The sequence below is a fragment of the Typopeltis vanoorti genome, chromosome 13 (assembly GCF_054136105.1).
Source record: "Typopeltis vanoorti isolate ZY-2024b chromosome 13, IOZ_Tvanoo_1.0, whole genome shotgun sequence".
Classification (NCBI taxonomy): Eukaryota; Metazoa; Arthropoda; class Arachnida; order Uropygi; family Thelyphonidae; genus Typopeltis; species Typopeltis vanoorti.
Window position 1 is genome coordinate 19,265,410 of NC_143561.1, and position 27,552 is coordinate 19,292,961.

A 27,552-nucleotide genomic window follows, 5' to 3' on the forward strand; every position below is an offset into this window, starting at 1 on the left:
TACTCTCCGAAACGTTAGCCATAAAACATGTTAATTTGAAAACGTAATTTTTATTTTTGGGGAGGGAAAACATTGTTTCGAGCAATAATTATCAGATGGATTTAAAATTTTTTTTTGTTTTCCGCTGATGTCACTATCCATAGAGGGCGTTTGTTTCGTATACAAAAATCATCGTGGTTAAACTAATAGAAACAATTCATTAATAACTTTGCATTCTTCGTTTTATGTTTCTGAGTTAGCGCGAGCGATATTTATTGGTTACTTTTAAAAATTATGGGTTTCTACCATCTTATGTTTTCTATTCCCGTTTCTTAACAAAATGAGTGGGCTTTTCATTGTTTTTTTACATTCGGCTTTAAGGTGATGATATAATATTTATAAATTTAATTCTGTTCCTAAGAAACCAGTCTCGTGATTACGTTAGTCATTTTGTGCACCAGGAAGTTCTGTGATTGCTGACTTATGTATCCTGCTTTACTAAATCACTTAGCAATGAAATGGATATTTATTTTGGTAATTATAAATCTCTTGACTATGAGTTGTGCAAGTTTTACAACAAGAAAATCATCTAAGGAATCAGTGTGTAAGTTTTTAAAGTATTGCGTAATTTGTAGTAAAAGTTTGTAGCCACATAAGTGAATATTTTGTGAGAGATATTAGCCTGAAACTTATGAAGATACTTAAGAATGAAACTGCCGCCTCCAGAGCCAATAAATTCAGAGCGTATGCATTCTCTCCCCATCGTTCCTCAAATTGTCTGTTCGGTTTTCATAAGAGGAACTTAATTTTTTAAAGTGATATTTTTTTCTACTATTATTTACTAATATACTGTTAACTAATAATAAAATTCAATATGACGAAATTGCCAAATGATCGATGAATATTTCAGTGATTACCATTGCTAGATCCCTTAAATTCAAATGATACACCACTGATACTTTATACACGTGTGTCAGTAGATTACGTATAGTATTTGTAGACTAAATGTAATATTCGTTAATTACTTTGCATCATATTTTTGTTACTTTTTTTACTTCTTTTTTTTTTGTAATTAATATTTTTAAGAGTTTTCATTGTCTTTTCAGATTACTATAAGTACCTGTGTTCCAACCACAGCAGCATTGCCTTCATAAATATATCTGTAGTTAATAGTTTGGCAAGTGGAATCTTGAAACTGAGTCCTGTAAAAGACACACCAGCTTATTTTCCAGGATTTAATTGCAATGTTATAATTCGGCCTCCTCCAAGGCATTTTGTGTTTCTAACATTTTCTGAAATTAACATTAGAAACTGCAGTTTTGATAATCTGTATGTTTATACAACTGGAAAACCTTCTATGTTATGTGACAAAAATTCTGTATGTTCTAAAGAAAATTGTGATGACTTGAAGTTTCATACAGATTATGAACAAGATAGCCTTGCTTTGGAATTTACGAGTTCTCATGATGGTAATGTTTCTGTTAATTATACAGGATTTACTGCAGTATTTACAGTTTATAAGAAAGGTAGGTTTCATTTCTCTCTCCGTTCCTTATAGTTTAAAAATTAATTATTTCTTTCTTGATAACTGTGGCGTTACCAAAGCAACATAACATAATTACAAGTGAAGTGACATTAGGAATTAACAGTGGATGCTTTACATTTGACAGAAACAAATGAATGAAAAATGTAATAATTAAATAAAATACAAGAAATTACTTAATATGAATTGGTGCAATATTTACTCTTCAGCTGGTAAGGTCTGGATTTGAATTTTGGTCGAGACACAAACTTTTCTGAGAGTTTTTTTTTTAGCTGAAGGTGAATTACCTGGTTTCATATCGAGTTGGAAGTGTTTTCGCAAGTCAGTTTTTCGTCTTGTAAAACAGGTATTCTGGCCATAGAACACATAATACATTGGGCTTATAAGTTGTTTCAATATTAGAATACTGTGGGTGGCCATAATAATAACAAACTATAAAACTCACATTAAAACTTGTTTGTAGAATTTTTGCATAAGTTTCATAGGCATCCTTAGTACACAAGTAAACAGAATGGCAGTTAAATAATAAAAGAAAATTCTGAAAAGCACCACCTTAGTAGCTGGTGTGACAGCTAAAATGGTCCATATTTTCCGAAATGGAGGAGGGAGGAAGTGTGTGTGTATGTCTAACATATATACATTTTAAGGAGAATTGCTTTTATGAGTATATAGCTGAATGTTAAATTAGAAAAAAATAATTTAAGTTACATGTCAAAGACATTACACACCTGGATATTTCAAACTGTTGTATTTAGGTTTTAGGAAATCAGAAATAAACTTGGAATTACAAACTCCCTTAATGAAAGTTATTTGCTATAAAGAAAAATGGAAAGAACACATACCGAGAATGAATAGAAGCAGAATACCTAAACAAATTCTAAATTACCACCCAAAAGGTACCTGATGCAGAGGAAGACCCTTTAAAAAAAAAGATGGAATTGATTCTGGAACAGGTCGCTTGGCCTATAAGCCTGGAAAGGAAGAAGATGATGATGTTTAAGTTTTACTGGACAAAGCCATGAACAAAGCTTTCTGAAGTGGGCAAATAAAATACTTTGGCATGACTGCAATTCCCCATATTATGAACAAACAGAAAAATCAGTCAAGCTTCATATCGAACATCTCAGAGACATCACCTATGGTAGAACCAGGGCCACAACCTTATCTAGTCATGTGCTTAATTCTTCTGATCCCAGTCACCATCAGTCCACTATACACTTAGTAAGCTGGGATAGTTCTGAAATTATTTATAAATGCTATGATGAAGTTGAAAGAAAAATCTTGGAATCAACAGAAATTGCACTAAATCCTGTTCACATTAATGTCAACCTTTCTGATTGTTATTCCTCTACTATTCGGCAATGGATGAATAGAATGAGAACAATAACGCAGCTAGCATGCGAATCCATTCTAATTTGAGCAATCCGTTAATAATTTAAATTCTTTAGTGATGTACCTAAGTAATGTGTTTTGTGTATTTCTGTTTTCTTCTATGTATTATGCACCCAATGAAGTCTTCTAGAAAGATGAAACTAGTAGTGCATTTAAAAATAAATTATTTCCTAATTTAACATTTGGCTATATAGTCATAAGTGATTTTCCTTAAAACATGTACAATAGCTATGAAAACCTAATATATGAAATGTGTGTGTGTGTGTGTGTTAGTACTTTTTAAATCTGCTGATCTTTACTATCTCCCATAAAGAAAACACAGACTATTTAAGTTAGGGCAGTGGAGTAATGTTTCACACATTTCTCTTATGAAGATTCTTGTATTGTTCCAGTGAACTCTATTTAATGGATAAAGCATGCTTAGCTAGTCCAGACTGTTCAGGATCATGTTTGATATAAGACTTCTGCTTTTATTCATTGTGAAAAACATATCTTCCAGTTTGTCCTAAAAGGTAAACTGCAATAGCAAAGAATTGGGTAGGTGCCTGGAAAATCAAAAGTCAGAAGATCATTTTTAGGAGGTGTGAGAAAGGTGGAGATTTTTCTGATGATAAAAAACAAACAAAATGTTCAGCGGTTTTAAAGTTTTGTTATGCATTTGGAAACACCTCTTGCACATAAGGAATAGGAATGCAAGTTATTTCTTCTGGACTAGAAGAAGCAGAGATTCTAAAACTGTTAAATGCATTTTCAATTAATAAATCAATAAAACCATTTGATAAGAAGTTGGATTTAATTTGTAACATATGTAATAGATTTAACATGTTTAATGTTTCAGTTCTTTCTATAAAAGTTCATCAGAAGAAAGAATGAGCATGGTGTATCTTGATAGTTCCAGCCTTTTGACTTGAATGGTGTTGAGATTCAGCATGAAAATAGTGGCCTGTATAAGTCTTCTTTCGAAAAACTGAAAACTGTAAGCTGCCATATGGTTGGTAAAGAATTAGATCTAAAAAAAGACTATTTGGTTATCTACTTTTCTAAGGTGAACTAGGATGAAATACATTTATTTTGGAAATAAACTGCTGTAATTCAGAGGAAGAGCATTCCAAATTGCAGAAATTTCGTTCACAGATCTGTACCAGAGTGTCCATCAGGTGAAATATTTTCAAAGAGACATTTTTCAAAGTTCCATGAAGTTGGCAATGGTTGGAAAAAGAGAACTGCCACTACATGTTCTATCAGTTTGTTGATGGAACAGCTAGTGGCAGTTAATGTTTTGAAATATGTTTTATAATGTTTTGAAAGGTGAATAACCAGCATATATATTAGAATCAGTTTTACAATATCTGATGAAAAAAATACTTCTTGAGTGATCAGTAAAGGAATATTAGTAAACAGACACAATGTCTAAGCTGATCATAACTTTGGAATGGTCTAGATGAAGATCACACATTTTGTTTTTAAAATTAAAACTGTTTTTAATAGAAATCGATGATCTTCTAGTAGAAGTAGTGAATAAATTAGATAAGTATTTTGATAACTTATAAGTAATTATTAGTCATATATTTGTTGCTTGTCTTATTTTGGACAAATGGGAAGATCTGCTTTTATTAGTTGATGACCATAAGTCTTATATTAAATATCATGAGCGTGAACAGTCTGGACTTGCTGATTGTGCTGTTTCTATTAAATGTATTTCTGAAACAAGATAAGAATCCTTCATAAAGTTGATTCTTTATAGAACATCTTTATAAAAAAATGAGTGAAATGTTACTCCATTGTCCTAACTTAAATAGATCTAGAAAGTTTTTTACCTTGGGTATAATATATGTTAAAGATACCAAGTTATTTTAAATATAAACCTGGTTTTATTTACTCCATTTCCCAAGTAAGCAAACAGACAAATCAGTTAAGTTTGTGCCTGCACATAGTGCAAGTCCAAGGCAACTCGTGGTAGAGGTAGAATAAGCTCTGATCACTATTCTTAATATTTACCCTTAATGCAAAGCACATCTCCTGGAGGAGATGTATGATGCTATGTATTAAAGGTAAGAGGCCACTACCCAGACCAGTTTCGACCTTTATTGAGGTCTCATCAGTGGGAGCCAGGCTAAGAAATACTATACTAAGTTTTAAGTAATACAGAGCTTATAAATATTTTACCAACACAAGTTACCATAAGGTGCTTTGACCTTATTAAATAAAAATCTCAGGATGAGAGATAGATGTAGAAAGTTTTTTTACCTTGGGTATAATATATGTTAAAGATACCAAGTTATTTTAAATATAAACCTGGTTTTATTTACTCCATTTCCCAAGTAAGCAAACAGACAAGTCAGTCAAGTTTGCGTCTGCAATTGTTGCAAGTCTAACTGACCCTGCATGTAGTGCAAGTCCAACGCAACTCGTGGTAAAGGTAGAATAAGCTCTGATCACTATTCTTAATACTTGTTCAATACATTCTAGAATTTTGTTTTAGGGCAGCAAGTACAGACAATTCCCATAGGGATTATTTACATTAAGAAACTGTCTTAATTATACATAGACATACAGGTTATTTTTATAACATCCTTACAGGGCTTGACTTCTGTAAAAAATAAAAAAATAAATAAAATAAAATAAAATAAAAAATGATGTAAGGTTTTCTGGAATTATTAAGCTACATCAAATTTTTACAGTTGCACTTAATTTCAGAAACTGATTATTGGACACAGTTTATATCTTCTAAGAAAGTTTTGAAATTCATTGAAATAAAGTATTACTTGTTATAACTTACAATGTATTATAAAAAGTGCTTCATTTAAAATTTTTTTTTCTTTTAGGTCATTGCAACAAAATTGGACAGTTTCACTGTGAGAATAAACATTGTATATCAACTGATTTTGTATGTGATGGACATAATAATTGTGGCGACTTAAGTGATGAAACTGATTGCCAAGGTAAGTAAATTTGTTTATGCTTTTTTGAGAGTTAAAGTACAGTCATCCCTCGACTTATGTCCGTTCGAGTTACGTCCTCTCAAAGATACATCAGTGATCCCATAAGGCAGTGGTGCCCCAACCTTGTTCTACTTGTGTACCCCTTTTAAACCCATTTTTGTAAATTGTAACCCTTGTTTTTAAAATGGCTGTTTTTAAATACTGACATTTATTGTTTCATAACTAACGTTTTGAATTTTGTTTACTTTACTTTACTTGTTTTTCCACCATTACTGATTATTTTTTATGTACCGAATGTGATATTTCCTGAACGTACCCCTGAACGGCCCAGCACATACCCCTGGGGGGGGGGGTATGTGTACCACCGATTGGGAACTGATGCCATAAGGGAATAAATAACGTTTTCGGCTATAGTTTTGAACAAGATGTAAGTGAGCGTAAGGTAAAGCATGCACAGTAGCAACAGTGCTTTCAGCGGCAACCTCCCTCGGCAGTCGGCACGTGTTTTTAACAGTTCCTTTGTTGATTTTGTGTTTGAGAAATGGGTTATTTGTGTATTTATCGTTAAATATTTCGCGATATTTTGTGCAACATGGCCCCTATCAAAAAAACTAGTGAAGAATCACAGAAAAAGAGGCGAGCAATTGATCTTGATATGAAGTTCCAAGTTATAAAGCAACATGAAGCTGGTAAGCCTGTCAATGTAATCGCACATGACTTCGGATGGTCTCATTCTACAGTGATGACCATTTTGAAAAATAAGGATAAAATCGTAGAAGCTGTAAAAGGATCTGCTTCCATTAAATCAACGATAGTGACGAAGCAACGACAAAGTCCTATCAGTGATATGGAAAAGCTACTTGCATCCATGGATAGAGGACCTGAACCAAAAGCACGTATCCCTTAGCACTGTGACCATATCCTCTAAGGCACTAGGTCTCTTCAACATGTTGAAGGAGAAAGCAGAACCCGATGATGACTATGAATTCAATGCTTCTTCCGGTTGATTCATGAGATTCAAGCAGCGTTTTGCGCTGCATAATGTGAAAATGTATGAGAATCTGCAAGTGCTGAGAAGGCTGCCAAGGAGTTTGTGGGAAAATTGGATGAAATTAATATGGAGGAAAATTATTTGCCACAGCAAATATTTAATATGGATGAGACTTCCTTTTTTCAGAAAAAAAATGCCCGAGCGGACATTCATCCACAAAAAGTTAAAATCGATGCTTAGTTTCAAAGCTCTTATGTATTATGATTCTGTTAAGGGGTAATTCTGTGGCTGGATATGAACTGAAACCATTTGTGATATGGCAGTAAGAATTCAAGAATCTTCAAAAACATTAGGAAGCATACTCCCAGTTCATTATCAGAGCAATAAGAAGGCATGGATGACTCAAAAATTGAAGATGCCATAATTAACTGTTATGCGAGCGAAATGAAAAGCTATTGTATGAGAGAAAATGTAGAATTTAAAATTTTATTAATTCTAGATAATGCTCTAGATCATCCATCTTATAGCAGTGATCTTAACCAAATTCAAGGTCATTTTTCTTCTTCCAAACATTACTTCCTTGATCCAACCGATGGATCAGGGAGTTTTTGCAGTGTTTAAGGCTTATTATCTAAGGAGAACTTTTTCACAAGCCATTTCAGTTACTGAAGGAAATGACCAGTCTCGTACAATTCTGGAAAACATTCAATATTTATCATGCTATTAAAAATATTGCTGTAGCTTGGGACGAAGTGACCTCTCAATGTATGAGTGGCATATGGAAAAAGACATTAAAAAGGTTTGTGCATGATTTTGGAAGTTTGTTATAGTGGGCCTAGCAAACAATCTGAATCTCAAAATGAATTCAACTCATAGAAAGTTTCCCTGAAGAGTTGACCTGAAGAATTGGTCAAACTGGAGGAACAACTGTTGCAGAAGAGGAAGAGGGGAAAATAGAAACAAAAGAGGTAGTTAAACAATTTGCAGTGAAGGGTATTGCTGAAATGTTCTTTGCAGTTAGCGATGTTCTCAAAATTGGGGTCCATGAAGACATGGACCCCAGTGTTGAACACTACTTAATAGAAACTACATAATGTGTTTCCTTGCTATGAACAAATTTATGATGAAAAGAAGAGGAGAAATAAGCAAAGCACATTGGACATTTTCATAAAAAAAAAAAAAAAACTGGTGTAACCTTTTCATAAAAGGTTACACCAGAAGAGCCACAGCCTGATCACACAGGGAAAGTAATGAAGATATGATTGTGGAGGAAGATTTGGGTGATTATTCTCCTGTTTTAGCCTGTTGGCTCTCCAGCCAACACACTGTACTGTGTGACAGTAACACAGTACAGTTTTATAAGGTTTAAAAATTAAAATGACAGTATACATATTACGGTTAAGTCCCTAAACTCAGTTGATTTAATGTATCGACTTATGTCCGACTCGACTTGCGTCCTGCCGGATGGAACGGAACTCAGACGTAAGTTAAGGGATGACTGATATAAAAAAAAAAAAATCTGAACTGTGCATTAAGAGATTTGAATTAGAAATTGAACTAAAAAAAATCTTTGTCTCTTTGCTATCTTAATATGGCATTAATTCATATTTTTGTTGAGTGCTACATATTTCTGTGTAGGACAGAAGACAGTTTATATATATATGTACTGGCAACTGAATTGGGAACCTGGTTGGCCGAGCGGTTAGCGTATCCGCTCTGCAGCCAAAAGGCTGTGGGTTTGAATCCCACTGTGGGCATGGATGTTTGTGATTGTCTATGGAGATACTAGTGGTAGTGACAGGCAGTAGCTGGCATTGGTGTAGTTGGTGGATTGAGTGGTGGAGATGGAGACATAGAGTAGGTGTGCTCCCTTGATGAGTCTTTGGACTCCCTGGAGGTGCCACGTAATAATAATAAATAATATTAAGAAAAGGTAGCGAATCCTAGAGTAAGAATGAATTTTTATATTTTGGTGGCCTGGTTGGCTGAGTGGTTAGAGTATCTGCTCTCCAGCCAAAAGGCTGTAGGCATGGATGTTTGTGATTGTCAGTGAAAATACTAGTGGTAGATGGCATTGGTGTAGATGATAATGGTTCGTTGCAGTTCATGATAGTTAGTGGAGATGGAGAGTTGAAGAGTAGGTGCTCTTCCTCGATGAGTCTTTGGACTCCCTGGAGGTGTCATGTAATAATAATAATAATAATAATAAACCTTCATGCAGATGTACATAAGCATCACTTATGCAACATATGCAAAATACTTGGTCACATGCACCACCGTGTTTTCTAGACAACTATTTAAGATTGCTGCCAGTCAGTAATCGTCAATAGTGATCACAATGGGAAAAGCACAGAATCTTTTGGAGTTCAATAAAGGACTTATTGTTGGGTGCCTGTCTGGCTATAGCCACAATTTTGAAAAGTAGCAGAGCTGACTGGTTTCTCAAATGGTGAGATATCCTGGGTGTTTAATCAGTAGAAAAATGACTTGTTTAAGAGGCAAAACTGTGATTCTAAGACAGTCTGTCAGAAACGAGATCACACTCATTTGAGAAGTCTTGTGCAAACAAAACTTCCTGTGTGCAGCATTTGACCAAAGCATTTAATGAAGGCTGTTCCTGACCTATATCTCGTCTCACTGTGTGCAGGGAATTGAAGAGGATTGATATTGGCAGTTGCATGGCAATACATATAATAAAAGTTTCTGATTCATTGGCTGGTATGTCTATAAACTATATATGTTCTTCCTTTTTTAATTGTGTAGGCAGCTTTTCTCCAGCTTATATGCCATTGGTCATATCCTATTGTGGCACGAATGTTTGTGAGGCCACTGTCTCCTTCCATGTAACTCCTTAAGTTAGTTTCAAATATGCTATAAGTTTCTAACCTTTTGTGGGATAGAGATTATTTAGTTTGACTAATTTCTAAATAAACAGTCAGTATATCAAATTTTTTTCAGAAAGTTTTTAAAGATAAAATACCACTTCTGCTATTAATTTGATGACATTTTATACTAAGAATTCTTTTGTTAGTCATCCTGTATATCAAAAAGAATTTTTCAAAAAAAAATGTATTTTTCTTTTTCATAAAAATTTTCCTATATAACATATAAAGCTCTTTTGAATGCATATTGGAATTCCAAAATTGGGAAAAGGGAGATTGAAAATGTTCATGGGAATTGAAGTCAGCGGGGGGGGGGGGTAAATGCTAATTCCTGTTGAGATTTGATAAATGTCTGTCATTTAACTGAAGATTTTTCTGAAGAAGTTTACAAAAAAGTATACAAAACCAGTAGCACTTGTTGTTGTTTAGTGGAATAAAACAGATGTCTAAAGTTCTTAATTAACTAAATTTATTTTTGTTTATTAGATTACTAAGCAATATTCAGCTTTGGTCACCAAAGGCATCTTCATGGACACAGAAATATATTAAGCACATTGCATGCATGCAGACATACTAGTAAGAAGGCAGACACAGACTGATTGTAAAAGGTTTGCTCTTAGAATCGTAACTGGCCCACTGTGGGTGCAGTGATGAACACTTGCTGAAGATCTTAGAATGATGGTCTCCCATATTTTTGGTATAATGTAATGCAGCCAAATTTGTTTAAGGCATATGGATCAGTGCTGTAGATACGGATCGTTGAATTGGGGAAAATCCTCCAGAAACAGATTTAAATCAGAAAGACTATTTCTGGAGTCTGCCATAGCTCTAAAACATTCCCCAAACTTAAACAAATTGGGCTGAATCACATTGCCAAAAATCAGGAAGACCATCATTTTGAAATGTTCAGCAAGCATTCATCATCACACTCACAGACGGGGGGGGGGGTGTTAGTTAGGTGCTAGGATTCTGCCTTTTACAGTTAGTCTGTGTTTCCCTTCTACTAGTATACCTGCATTCACATGTGTATGCCTATATACACATGCTCAATATCTTTTTGCCTTGATCACCAAGGCCTTAATTAGATTACTAAACCAAAATATTGGTTTAGTAATCTAATTAGCTAAATAAATTTAGTTAGTTAGCTAATAGCTTTGGACGTCTGTTTTATTCAACTAAACATCAACATGAGTGATAGTCAATGTCTAAGCATCCATGCCAGAATTATTTGTGTGGTCCCTTATACTGGAATTATTCTCAGGATGAACAGAAGCCTTAAAACCAGTTTTTATTATACTGATATTTTTAAAGATCAGATATTAGAGCATCTAATTTCCAAGTGAATTAAGTCACATCAGAAAACATTAGAATTTCTTTTAATGAGGAATTCAAGCATTAAATAAAATAAATTAGATGTTTCATTAAATTTTATTGAAAAATATTTGAGGAATGGATTATCAGATGACATCTCCCTTTCAGCAGAGTAGTATATATATATATATTTGATGTATTATTAACAGTTAGAATTTAAGGTGGGGGTCTTCATATAGTCTATGTGGACCATATCATTATCATTCAGTTTATTTGTGGATAATAAACTATAAGCAAATATTCTTTGTCAAGAATGTTTCAAAATATAATATAAAACTTCCATCTTAGCAGATATGCCAAGTGGTTAGTATGTTCACTCTCCAACCAATAGACCAAAGGTTCGAATCTGCTGTGGGCTTGGATGGGTTATGATTGTCTTTACGTGTGGGAAGAATGTCTTTCCCTGGTGTTTGAACCCTTTGCTTAACTAATTATTGGAGGCCTGGACTTGAAAAGATCTATGCTCTGCCCCTGGAGCAAGGTTTCCAAACTATGCAAAAAATAAATTAAAATTAATAAAAATAGAAAAAAATTCTTATTCACTCATGGTACTAATGTATTATAGGCTTGCATCCTTAAATAAGTAAGTCTCATTAAAAAAAAAAAAAAATCACTTCAGATTCCTCTGTGGTGCAGTTGGAAGAACTATGTATACCTTCTTAGTCAGAAAGACTGATTTAAAACTTTCAAGGGCATAAAGGATGTGCTTTTTTCTTTCTTTCTTCTTACTATGGAACTCCAGTTTTCCTCCTCTCAGAACAGTTAAATCAGTCAAAATGTCATGAATTTATTCACATTTTCTCATTATTGTCTTCATTAGGTTACTTGTTCCTTGTTTAATTTTGAATTCATTCTGAAGATGTGGTTGATACTTTGGCAAAAATTTTATGCAATTAAAATTTTAATATAAATGTTCCACTGTAGGGGTGCTTAAGGGTCAAAGCTGTATAACTGAGAGGAGACCTCCACATAGCCTTTAAAGGAATGCGGAGAACCGACCAGGGCTTCTGACCTAATGTCCAATCCTCACCTTCTCGTGGTGCACCCTGTTGGGTATCTACTTTGATACTGAACGAACGAGGATGGGCTGGCAATTTGGGATTTAGCCGACCAAATTGTATTCTTACTGGTTAAACCAAAATAAAAAATGATGGTACAACATGACAAAATTTCATGCCGGCTGGGGCGTCGCCCGGTTAAACAAGGCCCCCGTTGTTTTCGCCAGGGAACCAGGGCGAACAGCGAAAAGTCAGCTACTGGAACAAATCTGAAAACAAACCCCAACTCAACATCACCAGAGTTAAAGATCGGTACTATCAACGTAAGAAGCCTGAATGGCAAAGAAATGGAGCTAGCTGAGGAATTAGATAAGTACCAGATCGACATAATAGGGGTGACTGAAACAAAAAAGACCAAAACTGGTGAGATCTTTCTGAGCAATAAATACAAAATGTTATATTCAGGCAATAACAATCAAGGAAAAGAAGGAGTAGCCATAGTATTCAACACAAAATACGAGGCTAATCTTCTTGAATGGCAGTCAGTCTCAAGTAGAGTAATGTGGGCAAATATGAGAATGGGGAACTGGACAATGAGACTTATTTGTGCCTATGGTCCCACAGAAGGTTCTACTAAGGTAGAAGTGGAGGAATTTTTTGAGGCTTTAGAAAAAGCAACTGACACAATGAAAAAGGAAAAGTTGGTCCTTGTTGGGGATCTAAATAGTAGAGTAGGAAATGATTGTGAGACATACAAAAATATTTTGGGAAAATTTGGAGAAAAGAGCAAAGCTAATAATAATGGCAAATATCTGTTGGATTTCTGCTCAGGACATGGACTGGTTATTACTAACACCATGTTCCAACATAAAAATGTGCACAAATTCACATGGAGAGAAGAGGCTAGGAATAAGAAAAGTCTCATTGACTATGTTATTGTTGAAAGTGATGTTTTCTCCCTGGTGCAGGACACCAGAGTGTACAGAGGATTTGAAATTGGAAGCGATCACTATTTAGTCTTGAGCAGGATAAAATTGAATTTCATATTGAAAAGAATAACATGTAAGAAAGTTTTAAAGCGAATAAAAGTTGAGCAGCTCTCAGATGTAAACTGTAGACTAAAATACAGAAATATTATTGAAAAGAAAATGAAAGAGTTTGAGAACAGGAATCAAACCTTGGAGATTCAGTGGCAAACTCTGAAGGAAACATTGATTGATTCTGCCAGAGAGGCATGTGGTGAGGTTGTGTGCAAAGATAAAAAAATCAGAACTCCCTGGTGGACACAGGAAGTTAAAGAGGCAGTGAAGGAAAAGAAGAAAGCATATCAAAAGTTCCTGGCAAATAAGTCAGCTTTTACTCTTACAGAATACAGAGACAAATGTAAGAAAGCTAAACAGTGTGTAAAACTAGCTAAACAAAAGTCATGGGAGGACTTTGGCAAGAATATAGAAAATAAATATCAAGAAGGTGGCAAAATATTCTGGAGGTTGTTGAAGAAGCTTAGGAATGGAGGAAAGAGTGCTGTAAAAGGAATTAGAGATGATAAAGGTGAAATGAAAACAGGAGAAAAAGATATCCTTGAAGTATGGAGTAATTACTTTGAAAAACTGCTAAATGAAACAAGCAGTGATGACAGCACAGTGATAAAAAACACTGATCAGACATGCAGTCAGGAATACATATCCATACTAGAAGTAGAAAAAGACATCAAAGGCTTGAAATGTGGAAAGGCAGCAGGAGTAGATGATATTCGACCAGAAATGCTGAAGTATGGTGGTATAAGAGTCTTACAGTGGCTGCACTGCATAGTTCAGAAAGCCTGGACAGAGGGACGAATTCCCGATGATTGGAGTAGAGCTCTCATAGTACCCATATATAAAAAGGGAAATAAAACTGAATGTGAGAATTACAGAGGTATTTCCCTATTGAGTGTTCCTGGCAAGATCTATGCAAGTATACTTGAGAAACGGTTGAGAAGAATTGTGGAAGAAAAGCTTGGTGAAGAACAAGCTGGATTCAGGCCAAATAGAGGCTGTCAGGATCAGATCTTCACTTTACGACAAATAGTCGAGAAAGCATGGGAATATAACAAAGATCTGTATTTAAGTTTTGTCGATTTGGAAAAGGCATATGACAAGGTGCCAAGAGAGAAGCTATTCAATACGCTGCAGTTATATGGTGTCAATGGGGCATTATATCAAGCAATACTTAGTCTTTATTTGAGTTGTGAGTCAGCAGTTAGAATTGAAGGAAGTACAGGAAGATGGTTTAATGTTAAATCTGGCGTGAGACAAGGATGTACATTATCCCCTCTGTTATTCATTATCTATATGGATCACATTATGAAGGAATGTGGTATTAAACCTGATATCAAAATTGGAGATGTTAATGTTAGCTCTTTGCTTTATGCGGATGATGTTATACTTCTAAATAAATCCGCTACAAGTCTGCAAGATTCTCTGACTAAATTGAATAGCTGTTGTAATAGATATGGTATGAAGGTCAGCAATAAAAAGACAAAGACAATGAAAATAGGCAGAATCATTGAAAATGTCAACTGTGTTGTGAATGGAGAACCTGTGGAACAAGTAAAACATTTCAGCTACTTAGGCACAATTTTTACTGAAGATGGTAAACTAAATATAGAAATAGACAACAGAATCAGCAAAGCTGGTATCGTGGGAAGTCAATTGAATAAATTCATATGGAATAAGAGAGAAATTAGTTGGATCACTAAATTAGCTGTATACAAGACTGTGTTCAAACCAATTTTAACTTATGGATCTGAGAGCTGGGTCAGAAGTAAAACACTTGACCAAAGACTGGAGACCGCAGATATGAGAGTCCTGAGAAAGATTAGAGGCGTGAACAGATGGCATCAATGGCAATATTATATTAAAAATGAGGATATTAGGAAAGAACTTGACATTGTCAGCATCCAGGAATGCGTTAGCAGAGCTAATCTCAGATGGTATGGTCACTTAAATAGAATGGAAGAGGAAAGATTAGCAAAACAAATGTTCTCTGCCAGGTTGGCAGGAAAACGACCCAGAGGAAGACCAAGATATAGGTGGATTGATACGGTACAAAGTGCCTTAGATGATAGAAATATAAGATCTGAAAATGTTGGAGTCTTGACAAGTAACAGACTGATTTGGAGGAAAATTGTGGATAGGAAGTTAGTAATGATGTAATTTTTTCATGTAGTACTGTCATATCCTGTACACCCCTTGAGGGTACATGGCAGGAATTTGATGATGATGATGATGATGATGTTCCACTGTATTAAGTTTTATTTAAATATCTATTTATACTTCAGTTCATTGAAGTACTATAGATTTACAACCTCTCGTGAGTGATTCACATTTAAAAAAAAAAAAAAAAAAATGAAGATCATCCGGTACTAAATGTTACAAGGGATTCTGTCTTATGCAAAATTGATCTTGCTCTGAAGTTTCTACACATCTGACTAGTGGATTCCTATAGATAAGTTTACCATGCGAGATGGTGCATAAAATGGCATTCTGTGTCCAGTTCATTTATATTATAGTTCCTTTGTGAGCTATACATGAGCCAGTGGTCAGAAAACTGCCAAAGTAGTTTGCTGTATCCCATCTATCATGCAGTAAGGTTCGATGCATGGTGCATTGAATTGATCCATTGCAGACTATGGTTATATTCTACTGTTGTTTTGATTGATTGTAGTCTGTCTATATTTTGTGATTCATGTAACTCTGGTGCCTTTTCACATCAAACTGTCACCAGCCACAGGATTGCCATTGGCTGGATGTTTTCTGGTGGTCAGAGAATTGTGGGTATGCTACATACTGCTATATGGGAACAGGTGAACATGGTAGCAGTTCCAATTTGATTCTTAATATCTGCATGTCAAGTGCTGAATACAATATTGCGCTTAGTCATTAAGCTCATCATTGTACTGAAAATTTAGTCATTGCCCATCATTATACTGAATTGTATACGCGCGCACGCGCACACACACACAGAGGGGGTCCTCGACTTACATCGTCCTCGACATGTGTTGTTTCGGCTTTATGGCGGTAATCTCATAAATAATTGAAAGAATAAATTTCTATTTGAAGCAGCGCAACGTAAAATTCAAACATCGCGGGCGAACTTGTTTGTGAGCACGGCGGAAGAATACGCCATTACGCAACGTTTGTTTGGGAGAGGTGGCGTCACTTGGGTCCCAGCATACACTCTTTGTGTACCACGTGCTTTGTTTACATCCGCTCTCACACTTTTGTGGGGTTTTTTTTGTGACTTTTTACCCTTCAATATGGCTCCCAAACGTAAGGCAGACTCTTCCGATGGCAGTGTGTTGAAGAAAAGGAAAGCCATTACATTAGAAGTGAAATTAGACATTATTAAAAGGGCAGAAAAGGGAGAAATGCCAACGAACATCAGCCGTGCGTTGAACTTAAGTCACACAGTCGGGACTATTATCAAGGATAAAGTTTGCATCCTTGAACACGTGAAAGGATTGGCGGATTGGAAAGGATTCTAATTTTTATGTTTGTTTTTTTATTACAGTTTCATTTTTGTCATTTTTCTGTATTATACAGTAATTATGTTCTCCCTTTCATTTTCCTATGGCCCAGTTCTGTTTCTTGATATATACGTATTGCTTTAGGGTGTTTTTAGGTTAAGTAAGTAACTTAGGCTATGGTAATTCCGACTTGCATCGAAAATCACCTTACGTCGGTCCATAGGAACGGATCTCCGACGTAACTCGAGGACCCCCTGTGTGTGTGTATATATATATATATATATAATATGAGAGAGAGAGAGAATTGTTTTTGTGTGTGTGCATTCTTGCATGTGCCTGCCTGCTTTATATAGCATGGAATAGATCTTTGACAAGCAATTGAATTCCATGGAGTGACTGTGTATCCAATAGTTACACTCAGTATATATTACTAGTTTTAAGTAAAATAATAATACTGTATCATATTGAAATAACATTATGGTTTATTTTAAATTTGAATTATGTTACAGCTTTGTTTTTCTTTTTTTTTTAGCTCCAGACAATACGATGAATACAGTGTGGGGTGTATTAGTTGTAGTCTTTGGTGCTGCTGCTTTCTTATTTTTTGTTCCTCTATTTTGCTTTCTGGCTGTTAGAGCTGGGAAATTCTCTGTTGTTACCACAACTATTTCCACTTCTCCCTCTTTTTTGAATCCATCTGTTAATGATAACAGTGAAGATAGTGAGCTGATTAGTGAAGCTGAAGAAGTTCCAGAGTCTCAGAAAAACCATCCCATGGAAGTGAAAGATAAGTTATGGCACTCAGCTAGTGTAACATATGGTGCTATTAGTCCTGTTGGAATGTCTTCAATAGCAACAAGAAGTAGATCACTTCAGAAAAATATATCAGATGGAGAACTTGGATTTGTTTGAGAAAAATTGTCTAGGTACTATAAATTGTGCAGTCTTTTGACAAAGATTATAATATTTTTTAAAAGCCGCTGTTTTAAAAAAAGGAAGCCATTGTCTGAAGTAGAAAGATTCAGATCATAAAAGATTCCTGTAAAATAATTTTTACCTGTAAATATGAATGATAATGCGATCTGTATATACTTAATCTTAAAAATATAACAGTTTGTAACTTATTTTGAAAAATTAAGATTTTTTTTTTTTAATTGTAAGTAATAGGGGACCAAAGATTACCTCTGGAAAGACAAAGGCTGTGATATTATTTAAAAAGCTATAGATCAAAATATTAGTAAACAAGCTGTTAACTAACTGCTTAATTAAAATATTTATGTGTAATGTTTTATAAATAAAATTATGTCAAAGTAGTTGATTTTGTTAACTTCAGTTACATTTTTGATCATTTTAATTTAAATATTGTTTACATTATGATTCTCAGTGCTGTAAATATGTTTTTTCTGTTGGTTCATTTTTTGTTAAGATAATGCAATTATGAAGGTAATTAACATTCTAGAGAGAGAGAAAGAGCAATTCTTGCTTTCATATTAATATATTGTGTTACATTAAATATGTTAAATATGAAATGTTTAATTCTGTGATATATAAGTTAAATAATTTTTTTTTGTAGTCATAAAACATATTTAACTGATACCTTAATGGTCATGTTAACTGTGATTTTTGAAGAGAAAAAAAAAATTGTTAATAGCTCTACATTTTCGGAATTGTTTACCATTTATTGGTATTTAAGGGGGGGGGGGACAAAAAATAAACTGATTATGCAAACCACTATTGTGCCTAACACATGAACTTATGTGAAATAAGTTGTCGCACCCTTTTTGAATTTACTATTCTAGTGAAGAATTATAACACTTGTGATGTTTAAATCAATACATTTTATAGAAAAAAAAAATCAGAATGACTGATTATCAGATATTAAATTTATATGCATTGCTAAATTTTTTACGTGATTTCTTATTGTTAGTTTCATAAAAAAACGTTTCTTTGATATAAAATTGTCTAATTTGTACACCTCCAGTGATATCAGTAAATTCAGGTGTATGTTGTTTGACAACTAAAAAAAACTAGTCCGTTTTACTAGAGCAGAAGAAAGCAAGATTGCTTACATGTTAAACTGAATGTTCATAAATTTGAAAAGTTGAAAGATATTTGTGAGCAATAAAATGCAATTTATGTCAGATAACCTGATTAGTGTTTATTCATATGGGGACTTCAGTAGAGAATTCCAATGTAGGTAAAAGCAGAACTGTCCTGAGCTAATGTGATAAAACTTATGTGCACTGTTTAGTGACTCATTGTCCTAGTACCTTCTGCCTGTGGTGCAACCTGCATTACTTTTGTCCTCTGCGCTGTAATTTGCACCTCTAATAGCACAGTTATGAGGTTGGTTTGGGGCAGAGAGAAGCAAGTTCAAAAAGTAGTGTTCTTGTGAATGTGAGGTATCTTCCTATTTCATGTTGTGATGTACAGTTTGCAATTAAAGTTCCTGATTTTTCTTCTTTCCCTAGAACAGTTTCTGATATTAGCCACTAATATCAGAAAGGTTCTACATAAGCAATTGCTATCTTTAGACTATTTCCCATTAAAATCTTGTATTCAGGCTTCCTGTTTCAAGCCAATTATATGGCATGGTATTCTTCTGTGAATTCATTATGCTCAGACTGGTTTGCCTGCTTCTAAGAATTAACTGTTTTTTATGTAGAATGGGAAAAATACCATTTCATTTTCATATGAGACTAGTAAACTCAGTTTAGGTTGAAATAATCGTTGACTTCAAAGAAATGATCATCTTATCAATAAGAACCCAAGTCTTTTTACCAAAGTTATGTATCATCATACATATAAATGTGCTATAGAATTGCACAAGCATAATGTGGCATTTGCTTTTGGTTGGAAAGGCCTACATCTAATTCCAAGATGTAAGGAACGTTTATATTTTTACTTGAGAGCGAGAATAATGTTTCTATTTATGAATAAGCACTTAACAGCCGTTTTTCATAAATTAGAAATGACTGTCTAAATATCGTGTTAACTTTTTAACAGGATCAGTTATTTCTTTTTTTAGCTTTAAGCAGTGGCATAGACACTGCAGCACCCCCAAGGAAAATATGAAAAAATTAAATTTTGTTTGTGTTTATAAATAATAACTGCTTACAACATTATATAAATGCAATACAACATGTTAACTTTTGAGATCACCAGTTAGTTAATCCGATTATTTTTTTTTTGTTTCATAATTCTACAGGATTTTAAAATGAAAAATATTTAAAGTTCTAGAGAGTTTTGACGTTGATTGAATGGTTAATAATTGGAATTGTTCAATTAACGCTTTAGATTACAAAACAAATGCACTGCGATCTAATGCAGTGTCGGAATTATCACATTCGGCCAATTGCATTTAGACTCACCGATATTCGTTTGCGCTTATCAATGCACGTCACAAGTGATTCCGACACTGCTCGTTTGGGCTGTGTATCGTATGCTTGTGCGCTTTATTTCTGTGAGATACGAAACTTATTATTGGTGAGGGTAAGCTATTTTTTGTAAATCTTATTTTATTTTGTTAAAATAACATGTAATTATTTATTATTGATACAAGGCTGAATTATGATGAACGTCACTGTTGAAAATATGAAAAGAATTGTATTTTTTCAATTATCGTTACATGAAACAAATGCACTGCGATCTAACGCCAATATTCATTTGCGTTTGTCATTGCATGTTGCAAGTGATTCTGACACTGCTCGTTTGGGCAGATTATTTCTGTGAGCTACGAAACCTTTATTATTGGTGTTTGTTCATGGTGAGGATGAAATATTTTTAATAAAGCAAGTTTTTAATATATATGTAAATTTATTTATTAATCAATTCGTTACTGATTAGGAAAAGTTTTGTTTTGTATATGCAGCACTCCCACTTAAAATTTTCACCAGCCGCCACTGGCTTTAAGCCTATTGGATTCTAAAGCTGTCTAATTTCATGCTTATTACATCCTAGCAGTAAGACAACTTACTATTCCAATATTGAAATTTTTGCTAAAAATAAAATTTAAACTTCTGTCAGTTCAAATATCTGGTGGCATGAACAAAGTTTTCAATAGGTGTTGGTATTGTTTTAAGTTTAGGTTAGGAGAGCATGAATAATTTACATACGCCTCTCCCAAAAAGAAACCGAACTCTTCGAAAATAGAAAAAACTAGTGGTGCCACCTGTTGTATCTTTTTGTTGTCGAAAGCGGCAACCTTCATTAGTGTTGTGTCAACTGTTTGACATTTGTTTCATTAGAAGCCGAGTTATAGTGACTGGTTTGACGAACGGTCGGAAAATGAGTTTCAAACAGAACCGCAATTGACTTTTTGTCTTAAACTTGGTAAAAGTTTTACCGAAAGGCATCGAATCTTCAAAAAGCATATGGTGATAAATGCTTATCCGGCACTCAAGTTTACTAGTGGTTTAAAGTGGTCGTGAGACGCTTGAGGATGACGAAAAGCCGGGCTGTCCAAAAACGACAGCAAAATTAACATCCAAAAAAGTGCGTTTCATCAAAGAAAACTCAAAATTGTCCATGAGATTGATTGAAGATGAATTGGGGATTCCAAAATCAATTGTGCACAACATTTTGACCGAAAGTTTGAGCCTTCGTAAATTGAATTCGCGATTTGTTCCCCACAAGTTGACCGACGAGCAAAAAATACATCGAATTGAACACTGCAAGGACCTCATTAAAATCTCGTAAGGACTCAAACTTCCTTGAAACGATCGTTACTGGTAATGAAAGCTAGTGTTTTAAGTATGAGCTCAAAACAGTGCTGAGTGGAGACCAGAAGGGGGCATCCGAAAAAAAAGTCGCTTGGAGAAGTCAAAAGTAAAGACAATGCTGATTTGTTTATACTATTTCAAGGGCATTATCCACAAAGAATTCGTTCCACCTGGCAATGGTGAGTTTTATCTCGAAATTTTGAAGTGATTGATAGCGAGAATTTGTCGCGTACGGCATGAATATCGTGATGCAGGCAGCTGGTCACTTTTGCACGATAATGCAACGTCTCATCGTTCGAACATTGTGAGACAGTTTTTGAGCAAAAACTAAGTTTGTGTGTTGGATCACTCGCCATATTCACCTGATTTAGTACCTTGTGACTTCTTCCCCTGACTTCATTTGTTAATGAAAGGAAAGCGATACGACAACATTAAAGACGCTCAAGCGGCAGTACTATGACCCTCAACAGTATCAAAAACCGATATAAAAAACCCATTTAATGAATTAATTGACCATGCCAAACGCTATATCCAAGCTGGGGGAGAGTATATTGATTGAAATAAATGAAGGAAAAAAAATCAGCTAATGCCTTTTTGTTCCCTTATAGGGAGTAGGCGAGGCCGTTTTTTAGCCCTATCTAACTTTTGGAGACTGAGTGGGCAGTTCAATCTCCACTGGTAGCCAATCAGAGATAGTTGGCCCAAGGCTATCACTAATTAATCGGCATGCAGTGAAGAAGACGGCTAGTAAGTGCTGCCAACTGATTTGAATAATTATAATTGGCCTGTTTTATTTTCTATCAAAAGTTTGGTTAGGTTATATATATATATATATGAAAATACTCTGGAACAGAGATAGTTCTTGGACGTTTTTCCACTTGGTTATACTATAAATTAAAGATACCAAGAACTTATATACTTGGTTTAATCCTTTATCCAAGTACTAATGCAAGTAATGTAAAAGTCATTAACTTCTATATATACATATAATAAATTTAGTTTAATCCTTTACCCAAGTGTAAGCAAACAAAGTTTGCACTTGAAGTATCTTCAGGACTGAGGCAACTCGTAGTAAAGAGTAAAGATGGACCAAGCTCTCATCACTCCTTGTCTCAGTATCTCCCATAATGCAAAGCACATCTCCTTGTGGACATGTACAATGCTAAGCATTAAGGGAAGGGCCACTACACAGACCGGTTTCGACCTTTATTGAGGTCTCATCAGTGGGAGCCAGACCCAGAAGTGGTGATACTAAGGCAGAAGCAATGGAGAAGTCATATTTACCTATACGAGTTGCTCAAAGGTATACCACCTTATTATTAAATTACTCTGGATTTAGAGAAAGATGTTGGAAGTTTATTTTCCACTTTGTTAGACTATAATAAATTTAGTTTAATCCTTTATCCAACTGTAAGCAAACAAAGTGTGAACCTGAAGTGGCCCTTCCCTTAATGCATAGCATTATATATGTCCAAAAGGAGATGTGCATTATGGGAGATACTGAGACAAGGAGTGATGAGAGAGTGGGCCACCTTTACTACAAGTTGCCTCAGTCCTGAAGACACTTCAGGTACAAACTTTGTTTGCTTACACTTGGGTAAAGGATTACACTAAATTTATTATAGTCTAATCAAGTAAAAAATAAACTTCCAACATCTATATATACAAGTTGTCCTGTCCTGATTATATTTCAGGTACAAACTTTGTTTGCTTACACTTGGATAAAAGATTAAACCAAGTATGTAATTTCTTGGTATTTTTAATACTCTGATCCAGAATATTTTAATAAGGTGTGACACCTTTTGGAAACTCATATATGACTTCTGCATTACTTCAACCTCAGTATCACCTCCGGGTCTGGCTCCCTACTCACGAGACCTCAATAAAGGTCGAAACCGGTTTGGGTAGTGACCCTTCCCATAATCCATAGCATATCATACATACCTGTAAGGATATGTGTTTTGGATTATGGGATATTAAGGGAGTAATTTGAAATCATTAGCTTCTATATACGAGTTGCCATATATAGAAGCTAATAACTGCTAGTCAATAGAAGATAGTCTCATTATATTTCAGGCGTGAACTTTGTTTGCTTACACTTGGATAAAGGATTAAACCAAGTATATAATTTCTTGGTATCTTTCATTTATAGTATAACCAAGTGAAGAAACTTCAAACAACCTTCTATGCATTAGTTACTATTGTTGAAACTATAATAAGAGCTAATCTTTCAAATGCTTTACATACATCAAAATAACTTTCACCTAATTTGGTGTATCGAATCACTCACGTTTCCTGAATGGAAAGTGATTTTCTGCGTGTTATTATTATTATTATTTATTGTATTTTTTTAAGCTGAAAAAGTCGAATCGGATCTACGTATAAATGACAATTTTAATTTACTGTTTAGAAGCGATCATGTGGTCTTGACCTGGGAGATTGTAAGATGTGCTGAATATTCTATTAAGAATGGGTATATGTGGAATTACAAGGCTGGTGATTATAACAAGCTGAGAAGTCAGCTTTCAGCTGTTCTTTGGAATGAGAATTTCAAGGGGAGAGATGTTGATGGTGCATGGGAGATTCTCAAGGGGTATTTGAAGAAAGCTGTATCAGACTGTATTCCCAGAGTCAGAAGGAGAAATCAAGTAGAAGTAAAATGGATGAATAATACTATTAAACAGGAGTTGCAGATAAAGAAAAGGTTGTGGAGGACATAAAGAAAAAGGTGATGAGCGTTCCAATCAGCAATACAAGGTACAGGCAAAGAGAGTACGCCAAAGCTAATTATGAGAGGAAGCTAGCTGATGAATCCAAAAGAAACTCTAAAGAGTTCTTTGGCTATGTGGCTAGTAAAAGGAAGAATATCCATAATCATTTCGCAAAAGTGTACCATCTTGGTAGTGATAGTGCAGTGTCAAATGTGCCATTGTCTGATGAGAGTCTAGAGATAGACGAAATTGAGGTGCTTAATACATTAAAGAACCTTAATGCTAACACCGCCATTGGGTTAGATGGCATATCGGCCCATGTGTTACGAGAATGTGCAAGAGAATTAGCAACTCCTCTAACCAGGATGTTTAATTTAAGCCTTAGTTCTGGTAAAGTGCCAGTAGAGTGGAAAGAGGGGAAAATAGTTCCATTGCACAAGGGAGGCTCTAAGACTGAGGTTGCAAATTATAGACCAATCAGTATATCTGGAGTGGTGGTTAAGATTTTGGAGAAATTGGTAAAAATTAGAATTCAGGATTGGGTGGACAGCAATATGATACTTTATAAGGGGCAACATCGTTTTGTGAAGGGTAGGTCTTGCCTAAATAATTTGTTTACTTTCTATAATAAAGTAACAGTGGAGTTGGATAAAGGAAATTCTTACTCAGTGATACTGCTTGACTTTGCAAAGGCCTTTGACAGGATTCCACATGGAACTCTGCTACATAAATTTGGGCAAATGGTTATGGATCCGAAGATGGTGATTTGGATTAAAGGATGGCTGGTGGACAGATATCAAAGAGTGGTTTACGGAGGAGCTGAGTCCAGGAAAAGGCAAGTGACTAGTGATGTACCTCAGGACTCAGTGCTTGGTCCTCTATTGTTTAATTTGTACATCAATGATATTGGGAATAGTTTGAAAGGAGATATCCACTTGATTGTTGATGATGCAAAATTGGGAAGAGCGATAATCAATTCAAATGATGTAAACATCTTACAGCATGACTTAAATAGGCTGACGGTATGGACTAAGGTAAATGGCTGTCAGTTCAACGTGGCTAAGTGTAAGGTGATGCACTTCGGAAGGATCGCATGCTGTTTACTATATTAACAGAACTGAACTGCAAGAAAGTTGATGAGACATGGGAGTTATTGGGGACAGAGAACTTAAGTTTAAAGGGCATATTGCAAAGTTCGCCAAAACATCACATCAAATTGCATGGTTGTTGAGGAACACACTAACAAGCAGGGATAGGGAGATTATTGTTCCACTCTATAAGGCATTAATAAGGCCGCATTTGGACTATTGTGCAGAGATCTGGTCGCTGAATTTCTTGGTGATGTGGAAGTGGTGGAGAGGTTTCAGAGGCGGGTTACAAAGATTGTTGGAGGTCTGTGGGATGTTCCATATGAGGATAGATTATTGATCTGTGAGCTCCAAAAACTAGCTGATAGACGTAGGAGAGGAGATATCATAGAGGTATTTAAATTATTAAAGGGATTTTACAGGATTGATACTGATGATATTTTTAAGACCAGTGCAGGAAGTGAGAGAACGAGGGGCCATCCCTGGAGATTGTGTAAGAGTGCGGTTAGCAAGGGTGTTAGGACTAGATTTTTTACTTGGAGGGTTGTGAATGGGTGGAATGCTTTGCCAGAGGTGGATGTGGATGAATTTAAGGAGAGGGTATGACAGGTATTGTGTAAATAATGGTTAGTGTGTCAATGCCGGGTCTCCGGCGATGAGTCTTTTGACTCCATGGAGACACCGTTAAAATAATAATAATAATACTAACATTAGTAAAACGCTCACTTTTGTAGCATTACAACACTGTTCACGCTATACCAACAACGTAAACAAACCGTTTAATAATCTCTACCCACAATGCATAAAACAGAGATGGGCAGTCTTTTCAGACTCGTGGGCGGCATCCAACTTTCAGCTAAAAAAATCAGCTAACGCCATTTTATTCCCGTATACGGGAGTAGGCGAGGCCATTTAGCCTTATCTAACTTTTGGAGACTCAGTGGGCAGTTCAATCTCCACTGGCACCAATCAGAGATAGATGGCCCAAGGCTATCACTAATTAAGCGGTACTCAGTGAAGAGAGACGGCTCAAATGTGCCGCCATCTCGTGGTCCCTAACACAATATATTTAATGTCTGAAATAATAATATGGGTTCTACGGTCGATTTTCTTGAGTTTACGGGACGAAAAACTCGAGTTTCCGGGAGGAAAATCCCGCTTGCCCGTGCCAGAGATCGACTAACTCGGGAACCGGTCGAAAAAAGGCTTAGAAAAATTTCCTCTAGTCGCCGACTAAACTCGAAACCAAGTCTTCCTTCGTGCGGCCAAGCGCCGTGGTGTGCAAACGCCACATCCACTGAGCTACACAGGCTGGCATTCAACTTTTATTTTTAATAATCGGGAAGCAAGCTTTTAATTAACAGAAAATAGTGACTGAAAAAAAAAAACTTAAGTTATCAATTTTTATTATATCAATATTAAAAAAAAAACACAGAAATATTTAAAGTAGGAGATATAAAACAAGCATGAAAATGAAACTTAATGAAAAATTATTAACACGCAAAAAAAAAAAAAAAAAAAAGTACAGGTAAGCCTCGTATAACGCAGTACTTATACAACGCGGTCTACAAATTGCAGACGCCACATCCATTGAGCTACACAGGCTGGCATTCAACTTTTATTTTTAATAATCGGGAAGCAAACTTTTAATTAACAGAAAATAGTGACTGAAAAAAATACTTAAGTTATCAATTTTTATTATATCAATATTAAAAAACACAGAAATATTTAAAGTAGGAGATATAAAACAAGCATGAAAATGAAACTCAATGAAAAATTATTAACACGCAAAAACAAAGTACAGGTAAGCCTCGTATAACGCGGTACTTATACAACGCGCTCTACAAATTGCAGTAACCCTTTATCTTTTCATATATTTTTCACTGCGCGACTTAAAAATCAAATTTTATCTTCGTTAAATTTGCGCATGTAGTTATAAGTATCGAATTTATATTAGGGGAAATACCCCTTAGCACGCATGTACGTCAATATAAAGTATTTATTGTTGAAAGTTGTCTTCGTTTTCTGCCAGAAAAGCACATTAAAAATCATAAGTGTGTTCATCTCAAGCTGAGCACTTTATTTTCTGATGAGTTACATACAATATGTAATGCTTTTTTATGTAAAAAGTTTATTTTTATAGTAATGGCCACTTAGAGGGATTTTGCAATATGGTGGAAAACGAAATTAGTGAATTAATTAATGGGGAAATAGATTTAAATTAGGAACTGGTACAATTAATAGATGACGTCGAACCAAATGGCGGGGAAAGTTCTGCCGAAGATTCTGATTGTGATGAATCCGTTAAAGAATTCAGTTAAAGAAATTAGCAGAAGGATTGGACTTAGCAAGAAAATTAGGAAGTTATTTTACGTGTAATGATCCCTCAATGGAACGCTCCGGAAAATTCACGAGACAATTGGA

The 27,552-nt window shown here is 35.0% G+C and overlaps 1 protein-coding gene across 2 annotated transcripts; it reads left to right on the forward strand.

Moving 5' to 3' along the window:
• The first annotated feature begins 213 nt into the window (after window positions 1–213).
• Window positions 214–18,750, forward strand: LOC150099972 (uncharacterized). Of its 2 annotated transcripts, none has more exons than XM_090402793.1 (4): window positions 214–583; window positions 1,086–1,505; window positions 5,740–5,856; window positions 17,141–18,750. In XM_090402793.1, the coding sequence occupies exons 1-4, from the start codon at window positions 463–465 to the stop codon at window positions 17,518–17,520; spliced, it is 1,038 nt and encodes a 345-aa protein (XP_090258919.1). In that variant the 5' UTR covers window positions 214–462; the 3' UTR covers window positions 17,521–18,750. The 2 variants fall into 2 exon arrangements, with proteins under 2 accessions (XP_090258919.1, XP_090258920.1); XM_090402794.1 differs by having other exon boundaries at window positions 214–513.
• The last annotated feature ends 8,802 nt before the right edge of the window (window positions 18,751–27,552 follow it).

Excerpts from the sequence above, each read along its gene's own strand:
- LOC150099972 (XM_090402793.1), top strand. The coding sequence starts at position 463 with ATGTATCCTGCTTTACTAAATCACTTAGCAATGAAATGGATATTTATT. Across the intron at positions 1,506-5,739 it reads ATTTACAGTTTATAAGAAAG|GTCATTGCAACAAAATTGGA; the intron begins GTAGGTTTCATT and ends TTTTTCTTTTAG. Across the intron at positions 5,857-17,140 it reads TGATGAAACTGATTGCCAAG|CTCCAGACAATACGATGAAT; the intron begins GTAAGTAAATTT and ends TTTTTTTTTTAG.